Source organism: Syngnathoides biaculeatus, chromosome 2 (assembly GCF_019802595.1).
Source record: "Syngnathoides biaculeatus isolate LvHL_M chromosome 2, ASM1980259v1, whole genome shotgun sequence".
NCBI lineage: Eukaryota > Metazoa > Chordata > Actinopteri > Syngnathiformes > Syngnathidae > Syngnathoides > Syngnathoides biaculeatus.
Genome location: NC_084641.1, coordinates 34303120 through 34324573, shown reverse-complemented (window position 1 = coordinate 34324573; position 21454 = coordinate 34303120). Strand labels below are relative to the sequence as shown.

General features: G+C 45.3%; 1 protein-coding gene across 1 annotated transcript; it reads right to left on the bottom strand.

Moving 5' to 3' along the window:
• Positions 1-1968: 1968 nt before the first annotated feature.
• LOC133495896 (uncharacterized) lies at positions 1969-19937 on the bottom strand. Its single transcript, XM_061810948.1, has 4 exons — positions 19773-19937; positions 15193-15423; positions 14505-15102; positions 1969-2003 (listed from the first exon to the last, which is right to left on the bottom strand). The coding sequence occupies exons 3-4, from the start codon at positions 15091-15093 to the stop codon at positions 1969-1971; spliced, it is 624 nt and encodes a 207-aa protein (XP_061666932.1). The 5' UTR covers positions 15094-15102; positions 15193-15423; positions 19773-19937.
• Positions 19938-21454: the final 1517 nt, after the last annotated feature.

Sequence of the window (21454 nt, the reverse complement as noted above, 5' to 3'; positions counted from 1 at the left end):
GAGATGGAAATGTGTTGACTAGTGCCAGTAGTATGCTAAATAGATGGAAAGAATACTTTGAGAAGTTGATGAATGAAGAAAATGAGAGAGAAGGAAGAGTTGAAGAGGCAAGTGTGAAGGACCAGGAAGTGGCAATGATTACTAAGGGGGAAGTCAGAAAGGCACTACAAAGGATGAAAAATGGAAGGGCAGTTACTCCTGATGACATACCAGTGGAGGTATGGAAGCAATTTGGAGAGATGGCTGTGGAGTTTTTGACCAACCTATTCAACAGAATACTAGCGGGTGAAAATATGCCTGAAGAATGGAGGAAAAGTGTACTAGTTCCCATTTTTAAGAACAAAGGCGACGTTCAGAGCTGTGGGAATTATAGAGGATTAAAGTTGAGGAGCCACACAATGAAGTTATGGGAAAGAGTAGTGGAGGCTCGACTCAGGACAGAAGTAAGTATCTGCGAGCAACAGTATGGTTTCATGCCTAGAAAGAGTACCACAGATGCATTATTTGCCTTGAGGATGCAAGTGGAAAAGTACAGAGAAGGTCAGAAGGAGCTACATTGTGTCTTTATGGATCTAGAGAAAGCCTATGACAGAGTACCAAGAGAGGAACTGTGGTACTGCATGCGTAAGTCTGGTGTGGCAGAGAAGCCACCCTATATATATCATCCTCTTCAATGTCTATACGAAAAAATAAATATGAGGGGAGAGAGCGTCATGCATGCGCAAAGTTGCGGAAATCTCATTCGATATCCAAGTGGTCGGCATATTGGCTGCATCTTCTGTCCGTGACGTCACACAGTGACACTCGTCAGTGAAAACACGCTGTGCCACCGATTATGGGACACGCCCCTTCAGACTTTTCGAAGAAAACATCTCACAACAGAGTGAAGTGACCTGGGCAATATTACCCTATCGTTTTGAGCCATATTTGGATGATATGCGGATCACGGCCAAACAACATGCGGCCAAACCACCTCCCCGCCCGATCCATCCCTGTGCGGCGGTGATAAAAACAACACCGCCTGCGGGCGATGACAACGCCACGACGAGCCACCCTAGCCTGGCTCAGCGGCACGATCAGCCACCCCGGCCGAAGCTGTGATCGCAGTGGACGAGGCATGGCTTCAACGACATTGACACATTTAGCACCCCTGACTTTTTGTTACACTGCCATTGTCGCGAGTCACATGACCTACGTGCGCGGATGTGACGTGTACCGTGCCGCAACAAAGGCTCGATTACATGGTACACAATTTATGCCCAGCGCCGATTTCTCGTATTTATCCTCATCTGATGAAGAAATAGCTGTTGGTCGGAAGGACAGAGGAATACTTCCATACAGATTTGAACCTGTGGCTGTAATTAATGTTGAATGTTCGGATGGTATTCCGGGTGGAATGACGAGGAGTCTGACTACTCGGAGGCCTACGCGCGACATAAATTCGTAAACAAAGGCCCCCGGGAGCTCTGGGCCGGCACCCGCGAAAGGTTCTTCGGAGGGAATGACGCGGAGACTAACGAGCCGAGCTTCCAGGTGGCGGAGGCCGTTAGCCCCGGATGCCAAAGCTAGGCGAAAGGCCGCCACCGAAGCTCGGCTAAAGGCCTCCGCTACTGGAGCGCCGGGCCCACCTTCGAAAGATGGTCGGTAGCTGAGCTCGGTGCAAGTATTCTCACAAGTCACAACGGAAGCTGGGTGTTTCGAGAGCTTGCTGAGAGAGTGATAGGTAGGTGATCAGTTAGCAGATTTTAGCATAGTCCTTTGCTGAATGTGTTGACTGAACATGAACCTCAAGGACGGATAGTTAACTGGATGAGGAAGCCCTTGGATGAATTTGAATGATTCAGTAGACACAGAAGAACTGCCATCTGCATTACTAGACCTTTGCATTTGAGCTGGAAATATCTCTTGCAGACTATAGGTATGAAGACTAAACGCCAGCATACTGTGCAGCCCGCTTAACCGAGGGGCCTACGCAGCAGCCATGTTGGGAAGGTTGACGTTCCCTTCAAAGGCAATGAATAGAGATTGAAATTATTTACTTGATTACATTGATATTACTTACTTGGTCATTACTGCTTGGAATTAATTACTTGCTAATATTTCAACTGATTTTCACAAGGTTTACTTTTATTGTCAATGCCCAAGCATTGTTTTTGGCACATCAAAAATGAGAATAATAATGGCAATAATAATTCAAAATAAATTTGAGGACAAATTCAAAGTGTTGGATGGTTTATCCTGCCCAAAATAGGGCTGTCTTGCCATTGATTTGATTTATTCACAGTTCTGAGGTCCCGGGTTTAATCCCGGGCCCACATGTGTGAGGATAAGCAGCAAAAGAAAATGGATGGATTTGATTTATGTGAAAACTCCCACCAGAGTTGGAAGTCAGGTCTATGACCTGTGTCCTGCTCTCCTCCCTTCCCTGTATTGTCCTAAATTGTCCTACTCTGCCCTCACAAGGTGTAGCACTACCATCCAGGACAAAATTAATATATATACACGAGGAGCGTTCATTAAAGATTCCCCCTGACCAACTTTCGGTTAGGGTAGGAAGTTGAAATTGTACACGGACATTACCTTACACCTCTATAGGTCACATGGTAATTAGCAGCTCTAATACATAATTCGCTTCTCATTTTCAGGTGCTAATGTAAAGTAAGGTAGAGTGATGGAGCAAGTTGATTACAGCACAGTCATCAGGTTCCTGTATTTGAGAGGTCGCACTCCGACGAAGCCATTTGATTAGATGAAAGAAGTTTATGGGGAGGATGCCCCATCATATGACGTTGTCAAACGCTGGCATCGTCAGTCCAAGTGTGGACTTCCATCCATGAAGTCATTTTTAAAACGAAAGCGATTCAAAAACGATGAAAGCCTCATTTTTGAAGTCGAGGCATGGCTTCAGGCACAACCTGCTGAGTTCTACAGAAGAGGTCTCCAAAACTGCATAAAGCGATGGGAGAAGTGTGTCTCCCTTGCAGGAGCCTATGTAGAGAAAGACTAATATTTGTGCCAAGATTCTCGGCTCATTGGAAGTCGGTCAGGGGAAATCTTGAATGAACGCCCCTCGTATATGCAGTATGTATTTTCTTGCTTGTTTTTCTCACTCATCGAGATTTTTCTCTTCGGTTGCCCCCCTCTAAAAATTCCCATTTGAAATTTTCAATAAATATTCCATCATAACACAGAGAACCACAGACAAAAATATAATCCCGCTTTGACCAAAGAGTTGGAGGTTTAAAAACAACCTCCAACTCAACGCTATTGAAGTGTCCTTGAGAAAGACACTGAACCCTTAATTGCTTCTAGGTCGGCATTGTAGATGAGAAACTGTTGTCAAATTCCTTACCTGGTTAAACAGGAATTTAAAAAAATCTGCTTGATCAATAAAATGTTTCTATTTGGAACACCTACCAAAATCATTAAATACACTGGATGTCATCTTCCTCAAGAATGTGTGTGAAGCCCTAGAAAGATGTTCAATCCATGCCTGATAAAGTCTCTCTTCATCCTTCACTTTCCCTTTAAAAATATGTTACGAGTGCAGTGTCACTGTACTGAACTCCACAATATCATATTTGCTGCTCTTGTTTCTGTACCGTATGTTTTGGGAAATGCAATGTTTACTCTCCGGATATGTGCAGTGTATATACACATACACTACAGCACACAACAACAATGGTTTTAGTATAGTAGCTGTAGGTTACAGTGGTGTCGAAGTGTAGTGTGTTACAAAGAGGTGTAACTATTTTTGATGCAGCATAATGTCGTGTAGTTATTGTGTAGGAATGTGGCATTTCTTGTAAATAAAGAGGCCACCAGAAGAAGCAACACTTAAAACTTCTCTGATCTTGTGGGTACTTTTGTTGAATTACCTGCCCTTTTGTGTATCTATGCTTTAATATTTATCTCCTGCAATAACCACAATGACTGTGTTCTGCAGCTGTCAACCAAACTGTGATTAGTCGTACAACCATCTTTTATGGCATTCATCATGGCTTCTTTTTAAAAATATGTCATTTGTGATTCTTCCTGTGATTTGGGTGTATTGCATATTGAGATGTTTTCCCCACAGGAAAAGATGCATGGGCAAATTGCATATGGCTGTTGGATTTCAAGAAGATAAAAGAGGAGAAGCCTATTGATTATTCGATAGAAAGCACAAAGGTAGCTGTTGATTGAACAAACAGCCAATTTTTGACCTCATAGCACCTCATTCCTAAATCAATACAGGAAACCGTGGGACGAATAAAAGCAAATTTATTAGACAGCCATCCAATGTAAGTACACGCCACAGCTGCCCAAAATTAACTGCATTGTCAATTACCAAAATCATTTTACAATATGTAAGCCCAGTGAGCCGGCTCAAATGTTTTTATAAAATGGTGAATACAGCTTGAAATTCTTCATTCCTGTTGAAATTGGTAAAATGTTGGGCACTCACTGAAATAAAAATAGTTCACATTAAAGTGCTTCATGTTACAGGATGGCATATTCAGTTTTTTTTGACAGGTGAATATATGATTACCATCATTTGTCATGTATAATACACTCTTGAGTATAATGCGCAGTGCCCGTGACTGTCACGTCCCATCGGAACGAGAGTAGGATCCAAATCCAGAACTCAGAAGATGCAAGGTAGTTCAAGGAGAAACGTTTATTATAGAACAATCAAAGCAGGCAGAAGTAACGAAGGAGTCAGGCTTACAAGGTTGGCCGGAGAATGGGGGAAGGTCGGTACACACAGGTTGTCGATCAGGGATACGAGAGCGCTGGAACGGGACATGAAGCTCAACGAACTGGCGCCGGCCAGTTGTCATCGGGGTCATATAAATCCACAGCATAATCAGGCTGCATGAGGCGCAGGTGTGCACCTCCCAATCAGCGCACCCTCGCGGGCACCCGCACAGCTTGTGCTGGAGCGGAGGATCATGACAGTGACTGAGCTCTTACCTCAAGTTACTCTTATGTCAAAGCGGATTTCCCTATTGAAATCAATCTAAATGCCATTAATCTGTTCCAATCCCCTTAATGCAGCCCAATTTTTTATCTTCCACATCTTTAAATAAGAAGTGTTTTCTAAAATAACAAATATTGTATTGCATAAAAACTAAAAGAAATGGAAAGAAAGGAACTACTTTTATAAAGTGTACTTACCTTGGAGTTGAGGTGACTTTTGGTAACAGAAGATACGAATGGAGGTGGGGAGTGCAGAAGGGTTAGGTTAGATGGAGGATGTTCGTCTTTGTTTCTCTGAACTTAATTGTAACAAGTTTGTTTTTCTTTCATTTTGCTGAACTTAATTTTATCATTTCACTTACCTATTTAGTGCTTAGCTTAATGTTACTTTACACTAAATGAACTTGAATGAACTTAATTTTTCCTGTAATGTTTTTTTCTTTTTCAGTTTCCTTAATTATGTTCGGGTCATTTCTCTTACACACCTTTGTCCTTTTTTGCAACTCATTCTTCTTTGTCAACTGATGGCTATTTTAAAAAATACATGTCCAAGGAGGTTTGTTGGTGCCTTTTGTTTTTGACTGTTTCTGAAGTGTGTAAGCCACACGTCATTACATAGCGCCAATGGATGACCAGTTGCAACTTTTTCTTCACTACAAAGATTCAAACTTTCTTCCACATTGACAACACTTCCTTTATCTCAGTAGTGGAGACAACCTCCTCCTCTGTCTCCTCGAGAACTCTCGCTCCGCACCTCTTATGCTGCTGCATTTGTTGCTCCTTTAATTCCTTCTTCTTCAGCTCCTCCTCAGCGCTGTGGCTTCAAAATAATTTCCACGCTTTTAGCTGGCGTTATCGATTTGATGGATTCCTTCTGCTTGAGAATCGTAAAAATTTAAATACAGTAACTGTAATTATGAATGTACTCCTTTAAGAACAGAGAGGGGGGCAGTGTAAAGTAGAACAGGCTCGCGAGTCTGTGACGGAGCAGGAGCTAGTTGTTAGAGCGTTTGATGTGTGCAGCCGAAGGGTTGAATAAAAAGTAACTAAAACCCAGTGGTGACTCCTTTTCCTCATTTCCCTTTACCCAGGGCATTACAATATAGTAGTAGAATGGTCATAACGCTTTGACAAATCACTCACTCGTACACCCTGTTCGTGTTTTATTAATTATTTGACATCCATCGACATCACCCTCTTCTTCTCACCGCTTTCCTTAGCAATTGGTTTCTTGGGTCACATAGTTGAAAATTCCCTTGTACTAAATGCAAAATAACAAAATGCGAGCACAACTGCACAGAGATGCTACTGAGTCGTGGTGCACGAACGGAAAGAACGAGTGAAGCCCAAAAAGCTGAGCGGAACCTGTATGTTTCATCTGAACGATTGCGGCCCTGTCTACCGGCAGTCATTCACAAGTCAAACAAGCAAAAAATTGTCCCGGCAGAGGAAAAAGTCATATCTAAGGTCTCTCGTATGTCAAGGTACCACTGTATGTGTCATGTGCATGGCCTGGCCGCTGCCATGAGGGGCATGGCCTGTCCACTGCCAGGAGGGGCGCGGCCAGGCCACTGCTCTGAACGGGACCATCTCTGACAGCTTTCACACAGTTCTTGTTCATTTGACAGTAATTAGACAAGACATTTGCGTTGGAGTTTTGCCATCACCATTTGCCAGTTCGTTACGTTTACTGATTCTTTACTATTGTGAGTAAGTCTAGTGTAGAGGTATCCCTGTCACAGCAAGTCTGTGCCCTTTTAGTTTGTCCACGTCTTGTCGAGTTTCATAGTTTGTTCCATAGTCATCGTACCTCGTTTCATGTTTTTCGATACTGCCTTCAGTCTAGCGTTTTTGTGCCTCTGCCTTGTTGTAAAGCTACACCTGGTATTGACCTGTTTCTAGAATAAAGTGACTCTGATCATTATGTCATTGACTGGAAGTCCTATATTTGGGTCCGCCCCCGTGCTGCTGGTTTATGATAGGATATTCATTTACCTTTGGTGTTGGGCGACTATGCAAAGAGAAGGGTGAATGACAAGCAAAAGGCATCGGAGGGGACGGAGGAAGAGGCAAATGATTGACAGCTGAGAGAAAAACTACGTACGAATGTACGTGCACACACACCACTTAATTCCAATAAAGTTTGTTGGGACCCATGGTGAATAAAGATGAATTAACTTGCAAAGAACAAAAAAAAACTCACAAAAAATGTGTACTATACCAATGTGTGCTAGCGTGATTTGGTGACAGTCGAGTCTCCAAGGAAAATGAAAAGTATCATGGGTAAAGATTGACGTCTCTACTAGCCAATGGGATGCCAGGAAGATGCTATGGCGATAGCCAATGGCAGACCAGCACTATCGCGCCACTCTAACCAAGATACAGGATGTGCATCATGGGTAAAGATTAACGTCCCTCCTAGTCAATGGGATTCTAGGAAGATGCTACGGCGATAGCCAATGAGAGAGTAGCTCGATTGCACCACACAAACAAAGATCCAGGATGCTTACATTCGGTGGAATTTGGGGAGTTGTTTCCAGCACCTATTTTTTCCTTTCATATCCCGAATTTTTCTTCATAACTAGAGAAAATATTTTTCTGGAGGCGTTTCATAACTTTACTTCAAATATTACGAGAGATGTTCATAGGAAGAGGTACCACTATACGAAGAAATCACATAGGAAGCTCAAAAATGCCACAGTAAAACTGTTCCAGCACAAAGGGGATGCATATTCTGCATTCTGCTTGATCTCACAGCCAAACAGGACACACACAAAAAAAGAAAAGGAAAAAAAAAGCTCATTCCTGCATGCCTAATTTTGTCAATCAAATGACTCATGGCCTTCTGATTAATATACTCAAAGGTGATGTTGCCCCACAGCGTGTAACCACGCGGGTGTGTTTAAGTAAGCGTGAGCAGTTGAATTAGCCCTGAGGTCGGATGCACAATGACTCCCTATTTTGGAGCATCTTCAGCTCTCTGCTAACATTAATAGTGCCTTCAGTAAAATTACACTGGTCATTTTTTCTTTAGGCTAAGTTTTAATTGACAGCAACACGGCGGCGCAACTCGTTAGAGCGTTGGCCTTACAGTTCTGAGGACCAATGTTTAAATCCCATCCTCGCCTGTGTGGAGTTTACATTTTCTCCACGTGCCTGCGTGGGTTTCCTATGGGCACTCCAGTTTTCCCCCACATCCTAAAAACATGCACTAATTGGAGACTCTATATTGCCCATCGGTGTGATTGTGAGTGGACTCCATGTCTCCATGTACCCTGCAGTTGGCTGGGAACCAATTCAGGTTGTACCCTGACTCCTGCCCGTTGACAGCTGGGATAGGCTCCAGCACTCCCACAACCCTTGTTAGGATAAGTAGCTAAGAAAATGGATTGATAGATGGATGATTATATGGCAAACCACTTTCTTAACTGCAAACGGCAACTTCAAAGTTTAAGATCACACCAAAAAGTATATATATCTGACAAAGATAACGTAAACACAAAATTCTTTTTTAAATAACTACTATATTAATGAAGCAAAAACTTTTAAAAGCTACCTTAAAAGTAATTCTTCTCCCCTTATTTAAAATCACAAATTGACTGTGGCTAATCAAAGTTTTTGAAAAGCCAAGTTAATTTTCACTGACCACTCTCAAGGTTAATTACCTCCAGACTTGTTCAATCATTAAATCGTTTCACTAGAAAGTGCCTGAGAAAATTAAGTCAGTCAAAAGTGTCACGACCCATCGGAACGGGAGTAGGACCCAAATGCAGGACTCTGACGATGCAAGGTAGTTCGGGGAGAAACGTTTATTATTTCGTGGTTGGGGATCGGGCAGGCAGTCAGGTGCAGCAGCGGTGGTTGGGACGTCAGGCGAAGAGAGCAGGTGAGCGGGCAGGCAGGAGTCGGGACACAGGAGAATGATCAAAGCAGGCAGAAGTATCAAAGGAGTCAGGCTTACGGGGTTGGTCGGAGAACAGGCGAAGGTCGGTACACACGGGTTGTCGATCAGGGATACGGGAGTACTCGAACGGGACATGAAGCTCAACGAACTGGCGCGGACCAGTCGTCATTGGGGTCATATAAATACACAGGATAAATCAGCCCGCATGAGGCGCAGGTGTGCGCCTCCCAATCAGCGCAACCGCGCGGGCACCCGCACCTCCCGGGCTGGAGCGGCAGGATCATGACAAAAAGCACTCAAAACGCTGCAATAAATTGCCACTATCACTAGCCAAAGAAATTCAAGAATACAAGAGAAAAAATAATAATTTTGAATTTAAAGTTTCCTTTCTCCCAGGCAAGCCTTACAATAGGAATTTCTGAAGCTTTCAGAATCCAGAAAATCACAGTGAGAGCCATTATCCACAAATGAAGAAAATGTGTTGGGAATGGTGCCTCAAAAAATACACCAAGACCACAGAGATGACTCATCCAAGAGCTCATAAAGGATCCAAGGCCTGTGTTCATGACGCAACAATAAGGAAGACACTGGCCAAAAATGGCATCCATGGCAGAGTTCCAAGGTAAAAACCATCACTCCATTATCTACTACTGCTTTTCTGGGTCGGGTCGCGGGGGAAGTAGCTTCAGCAGGGATACCCAGACTTCCCTTTCCCCAGCCACTTCTTCCAGCTGTTCCGGAGGGATCCCAAGACATCCCCAAGCCAGCCGATAGACATAGTCTCTCCAGCATGCCCTGGGTCGTCCTCGGGGTCTCTTTCCAGTGTAACATCCTTGGAACACCTCACCAGGGAGGCGTTCAGGAGGCATCCGAATCAGATGCCCCAGCCACCCCTCTGGCTCCTCTCAATGTGGAGTAGCAGCTCGACACTGAGTCCCTCCCAGAAGACCGAGCTTCTCACCCTATCTCAAAAGGAGAGCCCGGACACCCTGTGGAGGAAACTCATTTCAGCTGCTTGTATCCGGGATGTTGTTCTTTCGGTCATGACCCACAGCTCATGCCCATAGGTGAGGGTAGGAACGTAGATCGACTGGTAAATTGAGAGCTTCACCTTTTGACTTATCTCCCTCTTTACCACAACAGACCGATACAAAGTCCGCATCACTGCAGACCCTGCACCAATCCACCTGTCGATCTCCCGCTCCATTCTTCCCTCACTTATGAACAAGACCCCAAGATACTTGAACTCCTCCACTTGGGGAAGGATCTTCTCCCCGACCTGGAGAGTACACGCGACCCTTTTCTGACTGAGGAGTATAGTCTTGGATTTGGAGGTGCTGATTCTCATCTCCACACTCGGCTGCGAATTGCTCCAGTGAGAGCTGGAGATCATGGTTTGATGACGCCAACAGAACCACATTATCTGCAAAGAGCAGAGATGGGATGCTGAGGCCACCAAAATGGAACCCCTATACACCTCGACTGTGCTGAGAGATTCTTTCCATAAAAGTTATGAACAAAATCGGTGACAAAGGGCAGCCTTGGCAGAGTCCAACTCTCACCGGAAACTAGTCCAAATTATTGCTGCCAATGCAGACCAAACTGGCAGCAGTTGTACGGGGACCAAACAGCTCATATCAGGGGGTTCAGTACCCCATACTCCCAAAGAACACCCACAGGACTCTGCGAGGGACACGGTCGAATGCCTTCTCCACGTCCACAAAACACATGTAGACTGGTTGGGCGAACTCCCATGCACCCTCGAGGATCCTGTCGAGAGTGTAGAGCTGGTCCACTGTTCCACGGCCAGGACGAAGACCACATTGCTCCTCCTGGATCTGAGATTTGACTTCCCGACGGACCCTCCTCTCCAGCACCCCTGAAGAGACCTTACCAGGGAGGCTGAGGATTGTGATCCCTCTATAGTTGGAACACCCCCTCCGGTCACTCTTCTTGAAAACGGGGACTACCACCCCAGTCTGCCAATCCAGACGCACTATACCCGATGTCCATGCGATGTTGCAGAGGCGTGTCAACCAGGACAGCCCCACAACATCCAGAGCCTTTAGGAACTCCAGGCAAATCTCAGACCCCGGGGCCCTGCCACCAAGGAGCTTAACCACCTCGGTGACCTCTAACCCAGAGAGAGAAGAGCCCGCCTCAGAGCACCCAGACTCAGCTTCCTCATGGGAAGGCGTGTTGGTGGAATTGAGGAGGTCTTCGAAGAATTATCCCCACCGACTCACACCATCCTGAGTGGAGGTCAGCAGCGCCCCGTCCCCACTATACACAGTGTTGATGGTGCAGCTTCCCCCTCCTGAGACGCCAGACGGTGGACCAGAATTTCCTCGAAACCATCCTGAAGTTGTTCTCCGTGGCCTCACCAAACTCATCCCACGCCGGGTTTTTGCCTCAGCGATCACCGAAGCTGCATTCCACTTGGCCAGCTGGTACCTACCAATTGCCCTGGGAGTCCCACAGGTCAGAAATGCCCGATAGGACTCCTTCTTCAGCTTGACAGCATCCTTCACTGTTGGTGTCCACCAATATGTTCGTGGGTTGCCGCCACGACAGGCACAGACCACCTTACGGCCATAGCTCCAGTCGACCGCCTCAGCAATTGAGGTGCGGAACATCGTCCACTCAGACTCAATGTCTCCAGCCTCCTTCGGGACGAAAGTAAAGTTCTTTCAGAGGTGGGAGCTCAAATTCCTTCCTTCTTACCAGCAGACCCTCACAATACGTTTGCGCCTGCATCGTAGGACTGGCATCTTCCCCCACTATTGGAGCCAACTCACCACCAGGTGGTAATCAGTTGAGAGCTCTGCCCCTCTCTTCACCCAAGATATGCAGTCACAAGTCCGATGACACGACCACAAAGTCGATCATCGAACTGCGACCTAGAGTGTCCTGGTGCCAAGTAGACATGTGAACACCCTTATGCCTGAACATTGACATCAGAGCACAGAAGTCCAATAACAGAACACCACTTGAGTTCTGAACGGGGGGGTGTTCTTCCCAATGACGCCCTTCTAGGTCTCACTGTCATTGCCAGCGTGGGCCTTGAAGTCCCCCAGCAGAATGATGGAATCGCCAGAGGGGGCGCTCTCCAGCACTCCCTCTAAGGACTGCAAAAATGTTGGGATGTCTGCACTGCTGTTTGGTGCATAAGCACAAACAACAGTCTGGACCCGTCCCCCTACCTGCAGGCGGAGGGAGGCTACCCTCTCATCCACCGGGGTAAACCCCAACGTACAGGCCCCAATCTGAGGGGCAATAAGTATACCCACTCCTGCTCGGCTTCTCTCCCCGTGGGCAACTCCAGAGTGGAACAGAGTCCAACCCCTCTCAAGAGGAGTCGTGCCAGAGCCCAAGCAATGCGTTGAGGTGAGTCTGACTATATCTAGTCGGAACTTCTCGACCTCACGCACCAACTCGGATTCCTTCCCTGCCAAAGAGGTGATATTCCATGTCCCTAGAGCTAGTTTCTGTAGCCGGGGATTGGTGAAAACCACTGCTGACCAAAAGTAACGTGTAGTCATACTTTTGCAAAAAAAAAAAACTAGATGCTTTCCAAAACTTTTGAAAAATTTATATAAAATATTTCTGTTCAGAAAAAAGACGAACTTTTTGGAAGCCGTTTATTTCATTACATCTAGCATAAATCTTCTTTTCCTTTCGGCTTGTCCTGTTAGGGGTCGCCACCGTGTGTCATCTTTTTCCAGTTAAGCCTACCTCCTGCATCTTCCTCTCTAATACCAACTGCCCTCATGTCTTCCCTCACAACATCCATCAACCTTCTCTTTGGTTTTCCTTTCGTTCTTTTGCCTAGCAGCTCCATCCTCAGTACCCTTCTACCAACATACTCACTCTCTCGCCTCTGGACATGTCCAAACCATCGAAATCTGCTGCCTTGTCTCCAAAACATCCAACTTTTGCTGTCCTTCTAATGACCTCATTTCTAGTCCTATCCAACCTGCTCACTCCTCGCGAAAACCTCAACATAATTTCTGCCACCTCCAGTTCTGCTTCCTGTTGTCTCTTCAGTGCCACTGTCTCTAATCCATACAACATGCGTGGCCTCACCACTGCTTTATATAGTTTGCCCTTCATCCTAGCAGAGACTCTTCTGTCACATAACACAGCAGACACCAACCTGCTTGGACCAGTTTCTTCTCTTCCTTACCACACTCACCATTGCTCTGGATTGTTGACCCCAAATATTTGAAGTTGTCCACCCCCACTATCTCCTCTCCCTGGAGCCTCACGCTTCCTCCTCCACCCCTGTCATTCATGCACATATATTCTGTTTTCCTTCAGCTAATATTAATTCCTCTCCTTTCCAGTGCATGTCTCCATCTTTCTAATTGTTTCTCTGCCTGCTCCCTGCTTTCACTGCATATCACAATATCATCTGCAAACATCATGGTCCAAGGGGATTCCAGTCTAACCTCGTCTGTCAGCCTATCCATTACTACTGCAAATAGGAAGGGGCTCAGAGCTGATCCCTGATGCAGTCCCACCTCCACCTTAAATTCTTCTGTCACACCTAAGGCACACCTCACCATTGTTCTGCTGCCATCATAAATGCCCAGTACTATTCTAACATATTTCTCCGCCACACCACACTTATGCAATCACAGAGTTCCTCTCTTGGTACTCTGTCATAGACTTTCTCTAGATCCACATATACACAATGTAGCTCCATCTGACTTTCTCTATACCCTTCCACGAGCATCCACAAGGCAAATCATGCATCTGTGGTACTCTTGCTCAGCATGAAACCATACTGTTGCTCGCAGATACTTACTTCTGTCCTGAGTCGGGCCTCCACTACACTTTCCCATAACTTCATTGTGTCGCTCATCAACTTTATTCCTCTATAATTCCTACAGCTCTGAACATCGCCTTTGTTCTTAAAAATGGGAACTACAACACTTTTCCTCCATTCTTCAGGCATCTTTTCGCACGCTAGTATTCTGTTGAAGAAGTTGGTCAAAAACTCCACAGCCATCTCTCCAAATTGCTTCCATACCTCTTGTCACATCCCATCGGAACGGGAGTAGGACCCAAATGCAGGACTCGGACGATGAAAGGTAGTTCAGGGAGAAACGTTTATTATATGCCGAGGTCGGAGATCGAGCATTCAGTCAGGTGCAGCAGCGGTAGTTGGGACGTCGGGCGAAGAGAGCCGGTGAGCGGGCAGGCAGGAGTCGGTACACAGGAGAAGAATCAAAGCAGGCAGAAGTATCGAAGGAGTCAGGCTTACAAGGTTGGTCGGAGAACAGGCGAAGGTCAGTACACACAGGTTGACGATCAGGGATACGGGAGTACTCGAACGGGGTAAGCATAATCAGGCTGCATGAGGCCCAGGTGTGCACCTCCCAATCAGCACAACTGTGCGGACACCCGCACAGCCCGGGCTGGAGCGGCAGGATCATGACAGTACCCCCCCCCCCTCAAAGGCACGGCTCTCAGACGTGCCTAAACGAAAAAAACAGACAATAATTAACACAGGCAGGGGTGGGCGGAAGGGGGGTCCGGAGGAGGGAACACCCCCCCCCCCCCGAACCCCAGTCTGGTGGCCATCCAGGCCACCAAACGCAAGGCGTCCGGGTGGACAGGTCAGGAGGACGACCCGGACGCCAAGCACCAGGGTCCCCACGGAGCGATTTGGGCGGACGACCTCTGTGAGGAACCAGACGACGAAGCAGGAACCAGGCCGAGGCAGGCAACTGCTCCGGACGAGAAACTCCCATGCAATGGTTGCGAGATGACCAGGGACTGGTCGCCACCGAGGCTTGGTCAGGAGGCAGCCGTGGATTGGTCACCAACGAGGCCAGGTCCTGAAGCGGCTGGGAGCCCTCAGGAGCGAAGAGGGTGATGGAGAGAAGGACCAGAGCCATAACCGCCACCCTCAAAGCCATCCCGAAGTCTCTCCAGCTCCGGGGTGGCTCCACAGAACTCCCCAGCTCCTCCTGGACAGGAACGTGAGAAGGCGGCGACACCCTCACCATCACCACCTCCTGGACAGCAACGTGAGAAGGCGGCGACACCATCGCCATCACCACCTCCTGGACAGCAACGTGAGAAGGCGGGAAAACCATCGCCATCGCCATCACCACCTCCTGGACAGGAACGTGAGAAGGCGGCGACACCATCGCCATCGCCATCACCACCTCCTGGACAGCAACGTGAGAAGGCGGGAACACCATCGCCATCGCCATCACCTCCTCCTGGACAGGAACGTGAGAATATAGATCTAATATAGTCTAATATAGATATAGATATAGTAGAGATCCTTTCCTCTTTCTTTCGTATCCAACCTTGTGTACATGTCATCATATGTCTCTTGTTTAGCCTTCGCCACAACTAACTTTGCCATATGTTGCATCTCAATGTATTCCTTTGGCCTCTCCTCAGTCTTCTCAGTATCCCACTTCTTCTTCACTAACTTCTTTCCTTGTATCACTTTCTGTATTTTGGGGTTCCACCACCAAATCTCCTTCTCACCTTTCTTACCAGAAGATGCACCAAGTACACTCCCGCCTGTCTCTCTGAAAGACAAAGACAGGGTTAGGGAGACAGAAAGGCCGCACAACATTCTTTCTTTCTCAGCTTCCACCACATAGTTCTCTGCTCAACCTTTGTCTTCCTAATCTTCCTGCCCAACACCAGGGTCATCCTACACACCACCATCCTATGCTGTCGAGCTACACTCTCCCCTACCACTACTTTACAGTCAGTCACCTCCTTCAGATCTGCACAAAATGGAATCTACCTGCGTGTTTCTACCCCCGCTTTTGTAGGTCGTTCTATATTCCTGCCTCTTCTGGAAAAAAGTGTTTACTACTGCCATTTCCATCTTTTTACGAAGTCCACCACCATCTGTCCCTCAAAGTTCCTTTCCTGGATGCTGTACTTACCCATTACTTCCTCATCGCCCGTTTCTTTCACCAGATGAAGTAGCTGCCGATGAAGAAGGTGACGCAGCAGTCAGACCCATCGTGGAGGATATGGCTCGTGTTGGAAATATGGACCGGTAAGCGTTTGTGAAGTTAGTTGCAATAGCATAAAGTTATTTAAATTAATTTAGACTGCTGACCGGGTTTGGAAAAATTAGCTCTCTTCATTTGCACAAGCCTTACCCACTGTCTTCTGAGGCTAGGGTCTTTGGGAAAATAATGTAAACTGTGAGCAGTATAATTCGAATTCCTACAAAACTGGAGAGCACATTTCGTCACCATTTTTATGGATTGGTTTTTTACAATCACTGAAGAATTCTCAAAACTAATGGCTTTTTCTTCAGTGTGAATACAAAAGACTCCTATCTTATCGTCGTTCCAAAACAGCCCATCCCAGATTTCATGACATCAGAGGTCCCCCCACTCAACGAGTCGTTTGGCAGGTAAGAGAAACTAGATCAAAGTTTGTGGACTTTAATTCCTAAACATATTTTTGGGTGAAAACCTCGAACAAGATATGCATTTTATGGAATAGTTGAACATATATTTTCGTGTAGATTAGATAATTTGCGTTAGAAATTACACATTATATACACTTTAAAGAGGTACATTCATAATTACAAACGTTACAGTCCTTACGCAGCCTATCAATGTGGTTTATAATGACTGCGTGCTTATGCGACGCCCACCACCAGAAATTTATTTACATAAAGACATGCCTCTGTCAGCGAGCATTGTTGACAAGCGCACATAAGTGGAGAGAAATGAAAAAAATTAAACCTGCAGACCAGCTGATTGTGAAAACTTGGAACGCTCTTCCCGTCACATACCACACACTGTAGCCTGTGAGTATTGCTGTACTGACAATGTTTGGTTCTACCTATCCATATGAAAAGTTTTCTCATATTTAAAAAAAAAATAAGGCCAACCTACGTTCACGAATAATGGATGGAAGTCTCAAAGGCTGCATGAAGTTTAATTTAATGACGTATGAAACAGACGACAAAGCCATCATCAAAGAACTCACATTAATGGTAAGAAGTACTTTTGTCATCATTGGTTAGCAATAGCATAATGTTATTTAAATTAATTTAGAGACTTATTGTACTCTTAAAGTGTTCGTCTTACATAAAATGCACGAATACACTTGTATCCATCCATCCATCTATTTTCTTTGCCGCTAATCCTCACGAGGGTCGCGGGGAGTGCTGGAGCCTATCCGAGCTGTCAACAGCCAGGAGGCGGAGTACAACCTGAACTGGTTGCCAGCCAATTGCAGGGCACATAGGGACAAATACCCGCACTCCCAATCACACCGAGGGGCAATTTAGAGTGTCCAATTAATTTTACATGTTTTTGGGATGTGGGAGGAAACCGGAGTACCCGGAGAAAACCCACGCAGGCATGGGGAGAACATGCAAACTTCACACAGGGGGGTGCGGGATTAAACCCGGGACCTCAGCAGAACTGTGAGGCCAACGCTTTACCAGCTGATCCACTGTGCCGCCCCACATTATACATAGCACCCTCAATTACAAATTTCAGTCTCATCACTCGATCTGGTATTCTTTTCACCTCCAAGACATTCTTAGCCAGCTCTTCCTTTAAAATAACCCCTACTGCGTATCTCTTCCCATCTACTCCATGGTAAAATAATTCAAACCCCGCTCCTAAACTTCTAGCCTTACTACCTTTCCACCTGCTCTCTTGGATGTACAATATATCAACCTTTCTCCTATTCATCATGTCAACCAACTCCTGAGCTTCTCCTGTCAAAGTCCCAACATTCAGTCCCTACACTCAGTTGTTGACTCTGTGCATTCTTCTTCTTTTTCTGCCAACAAATCTGGTTTCCTCCTCTTCATTGTCTTTGACTCACAGTAGCTGAATTTCCACAGACGCCCTGCAGGTTGGCAGTGCCGGGGGCGGGCGTTGTTAACCCGGGCCACGACCGATCCAGTATGGTATTCTTTAGATGAACGCTCATATTTGTTTGGCACAGTTTTACATCGGATGCCCTTCCTGACGCAACCCTCTACATTAATCCGAGCTTGGGACTGGCCTACTGATTGCACTAGCTTGTGGCCCTCATAGGGCTGCATTATTACATTTGGCATAAATGTTTTTTATTTTTTTAAAAAAAAGGATAAATTACAGACAAAAGGCATTTGCATTCATTTTAATCAGGAAAGATGATTTTTGATATGAGTTTCTTTGAGTTGCGCGCTGGGTCCCAAAATGAATTAAGCTCAAGGTATCACTGTCAAACTGATAATCCAACTTGACATTGCTGTAAAACTGTTGCAAGGTTTTAAGTGCCTTCAGAAATGTCAGAGTGCATAGCTTTTGTTCTCACACGCGCACGAACACAAAGTACAAATACTGAATGTCAAGTGGAAGTACATGAGAATGAAAGTTGGTCCATACAAATGTTTCTTGTAGGCTTTAGCACATCCCGTGGTATGATTATGCTTACTGCAGGGTTACATTTCAGCAGACAGTGCTGAAGTGAAGTCTAGGACACACTTAGAGGCAGGCGATAAGAGAAGAGAAAATCTTTCAAATGCAGACACTGCTGCCCAGTTATAAATAATATTGCTACTTTATTGACCCTAACAGTTTGATCAAGCTTGGTTACACAAATACTGATTTTGAATATCTTAACTGATTTTTAAAATATGAACGTTCCCTTTCATAAAGAGGAAAAAAATCAGGCGTGTGTACGGTTATTGAGCTATAGTGAGATTTATCGCTCAAGTTAAACATTGGGTGTTACCCACATACTATAATCATCATCAATCCAGCCCACCAGAAAATAAAAATTAGAACAAAGTTGTCTTAGTACTGTAGAAGTAGTAGTAGTTGTAGTTGCTACTCTAGCAGTTGTAGTAGTAGAAGAAGAAACACAAGAAGCTGGGCTAACTGTATAAGTTTATGTGGTAACTACTGTACAATGTGGTGGCAAAATCGTTGGCGGTTTGGTAGTGAATTACTTGTGAGACACACTACCTAATGTCTGTTAATGTTTCCCTTCACAATCACAGAGTCCATGGTTCGGATTTGCTTTTGGGAATATTAAACAGCTGCAGGCCTGACCATTTTCAGACTGAGAATGAAAAGATCACTTTTAACACATCCCACAGAGCAGGAAAAACCTTAGGATAATCTTTCAGAGACATCGAATAATAAAACCTTCGTTCGGAAAGGGAGATGGGGGCGGGTGGAGTAGGGTTAGAGTCACATTAGACCCTATTATCAGTATGTGTGTACTGTACAGTGTACAGCACTAAACTGGAAAAACTAGAAACTCATATTTCAGGAGGAATTTATTTCAGAGTGGTCACTGAGGATTTTTTTTAATTCATAAGGTGAATTGAAACTAAATCGGCTGTGTTAACTATGAGTAGCTCAGAACACATTTAAGGTTAACAAGAGAAAATAGTTTTTTGCAGTATGTGACAAAGAGATGACGTGTTTAAGGCAATGTGTTTTGTGTTCATCGTGTGATTCACCTGGAGGGTACTTCAGAGAGACAGCAGCTAAGCATCCATGAGGATGTTTTAATGTTCTCTAAGTACGACCGAAGAAACTGTCGGTATGTGTGTATTCATTGCTGACATTTGCACCTCATAATCTTGATAAGGAGAGAGTGGAAATACTTTAGGACCACTTAAAATGCATTAATACGTTAATGCATAGTGAGCGTTTCTCAGTAAACAAAGAGAACTGTATATTTTAAAAGTGTGCTATGGCCTAGCAACCGTCTGTTGGTGCCAATACTGCGACAACACCCCCAGAGGCCCTTGATGCATATGCATGATTCATCCAGTGCACACACACGCACGGCTAGCTCATTAGCGACCACTGCCCTGAGGCTCCCAACGATGGCCTCATTGCACAGTTCAGCAGTTCTGATGGTACTTGGAGCGTTTTGGACTTACCCATGTGAGCGTCAGGTGCAAACACCTCCAGTAATATTTCGTCATTTGGATCCTTTCTGTCATAGCTGCCATCCCCATATTTGGTGCAATGTTAGCTCCTGGAACCTTCTAAAGCAGAAACAGATGAGACAAGCTGTTTATTTAGTGCACTGTGTAAAATTAAAGTTGAACCAAACTCATTTTCTAAATACATTAAATACTGTATGAGTGAAGTTAAAGTGTTGAAAATGTGCAAAGACTCAAAACAATTTAGTACACATTTTTTTTAGCTATAGCTGAAATTCTTCTTCATCATCTCAGTTGCCCAGATTCTTTGGACAGGACTAAAGAGTAGTCCGCTAATGTCAGCGAGCTCGTGTCTACAGTATACTTTTGCTGCAGCTGCTTCCATGCAATGGCCATTTGGCAGAATTGCCACTTCCTCATTCATTATAACTTAACTCATAACAACCAATATAGCATGCAAACTATGTCCGCCTTCCCTAAAGTCTGAAGTCTTTACTGTTATTTGAGCTACAGTTCTCGCTACCATCCGACTACACCTGTATTGTATGTATTGTTTTGCAAGGCAGCGGCTAATTGGACGGTATCCACTCCCTTGCAACAGCATACCAGCATTTGGGCTGTCAGCCCCCAAAGTTGCCGGCCGCACATTGTGGATCGAAGAAGAGGGAAAAATCCTCTAAGGGTACCGGTGCACGTCCCGCTACAGTATATAGCTGATCTTGGTGTATTATTTGGCAATTACAAAAGTAACCCATCCCACTGAATTTCAAAGGAGGGGAAATTGTCCTGGCAGCACGTCTGTTGGTAATTATGCCGGCTCAGAGGCTGCCTCTCTGGCGTCCGTGAGAGCATGTGTAATTTGGTGAAAGAACGCAAGTATGTGATTGACATATAGACAGGTTGACAGATACAACATCAAACTCACAAAACTCTCACTTATTTCCAGAAGTCTTAAATACCATAAATGCTTAAAGAACCCAATAATTGCATCCACCTTAATGGCTTGGTGGCAAAGTTTAGGATCCACAGGATCTCAATTAACTCCCAGCATGCTCTGCCCAGTCTATCATAATCCATCCATCCATTTTCTTAGTTGCTTATCCTCACAAGGGTCGTGGGGAGTGCCAGAGCCTATCCCAGCTGTCAACGGGTAGGTGGCGGGATACACCCTGAACTGGTTGCCAGCCAATCACAGGGCACATGGAGACAAACAGCCGCACTCACAATCACACTTATGGGCAATTTAGAGTGTCCAATTAATGTTGCATATTTTTGGGATGTGGGAGGAAACTGAAGTGCCCGGAGAAAACCCACGCAAATACAGGGAGAACATGCAAACCGCACACAGGCGGGTCCGGGATTGAAGCCGGGACATCAGAACTGTGAGGCCAACTCTTTACCAGCTACTCCACTGTGCCGCCTCTATCATAATCCAAATTCCAAAACTAATAATATACCTGTTTATTTTAGCATATGGGAATAACATAGCATTGTCCATCTTCAACAACTGTTTAACAGAAATGTTTTTAGGACACGTGATGAACTGTTTCAAGAATTCCCCAAAATAGGCAGAGATTTTCTTCAATACAATAAATTAAAAGCAACAATAGAAAAGAATCAACATTTCAGAGCACTCTGCACTTATTTCTTAGCCGGTGATCCTCACATGGATTGCA

Bases quoted from the DNA above. Each gene is read 5' to 3' on its own strand.
- LOC133495896 (XM_061810948.1), bottom strand. From the start codon at position 15,093: ATGGCGATGGCGATGGTGTTCCCGCCTTCTCACGTTGCTGTCCAGGAG. The intron at 2,004-14,504 runs GTCGTCCTCCTG...TTGCCTTTGAAG, and splicing joins CCCTGGTGCTTGGCGTCCGG to GGAACGTCAACCTTCCCAAC.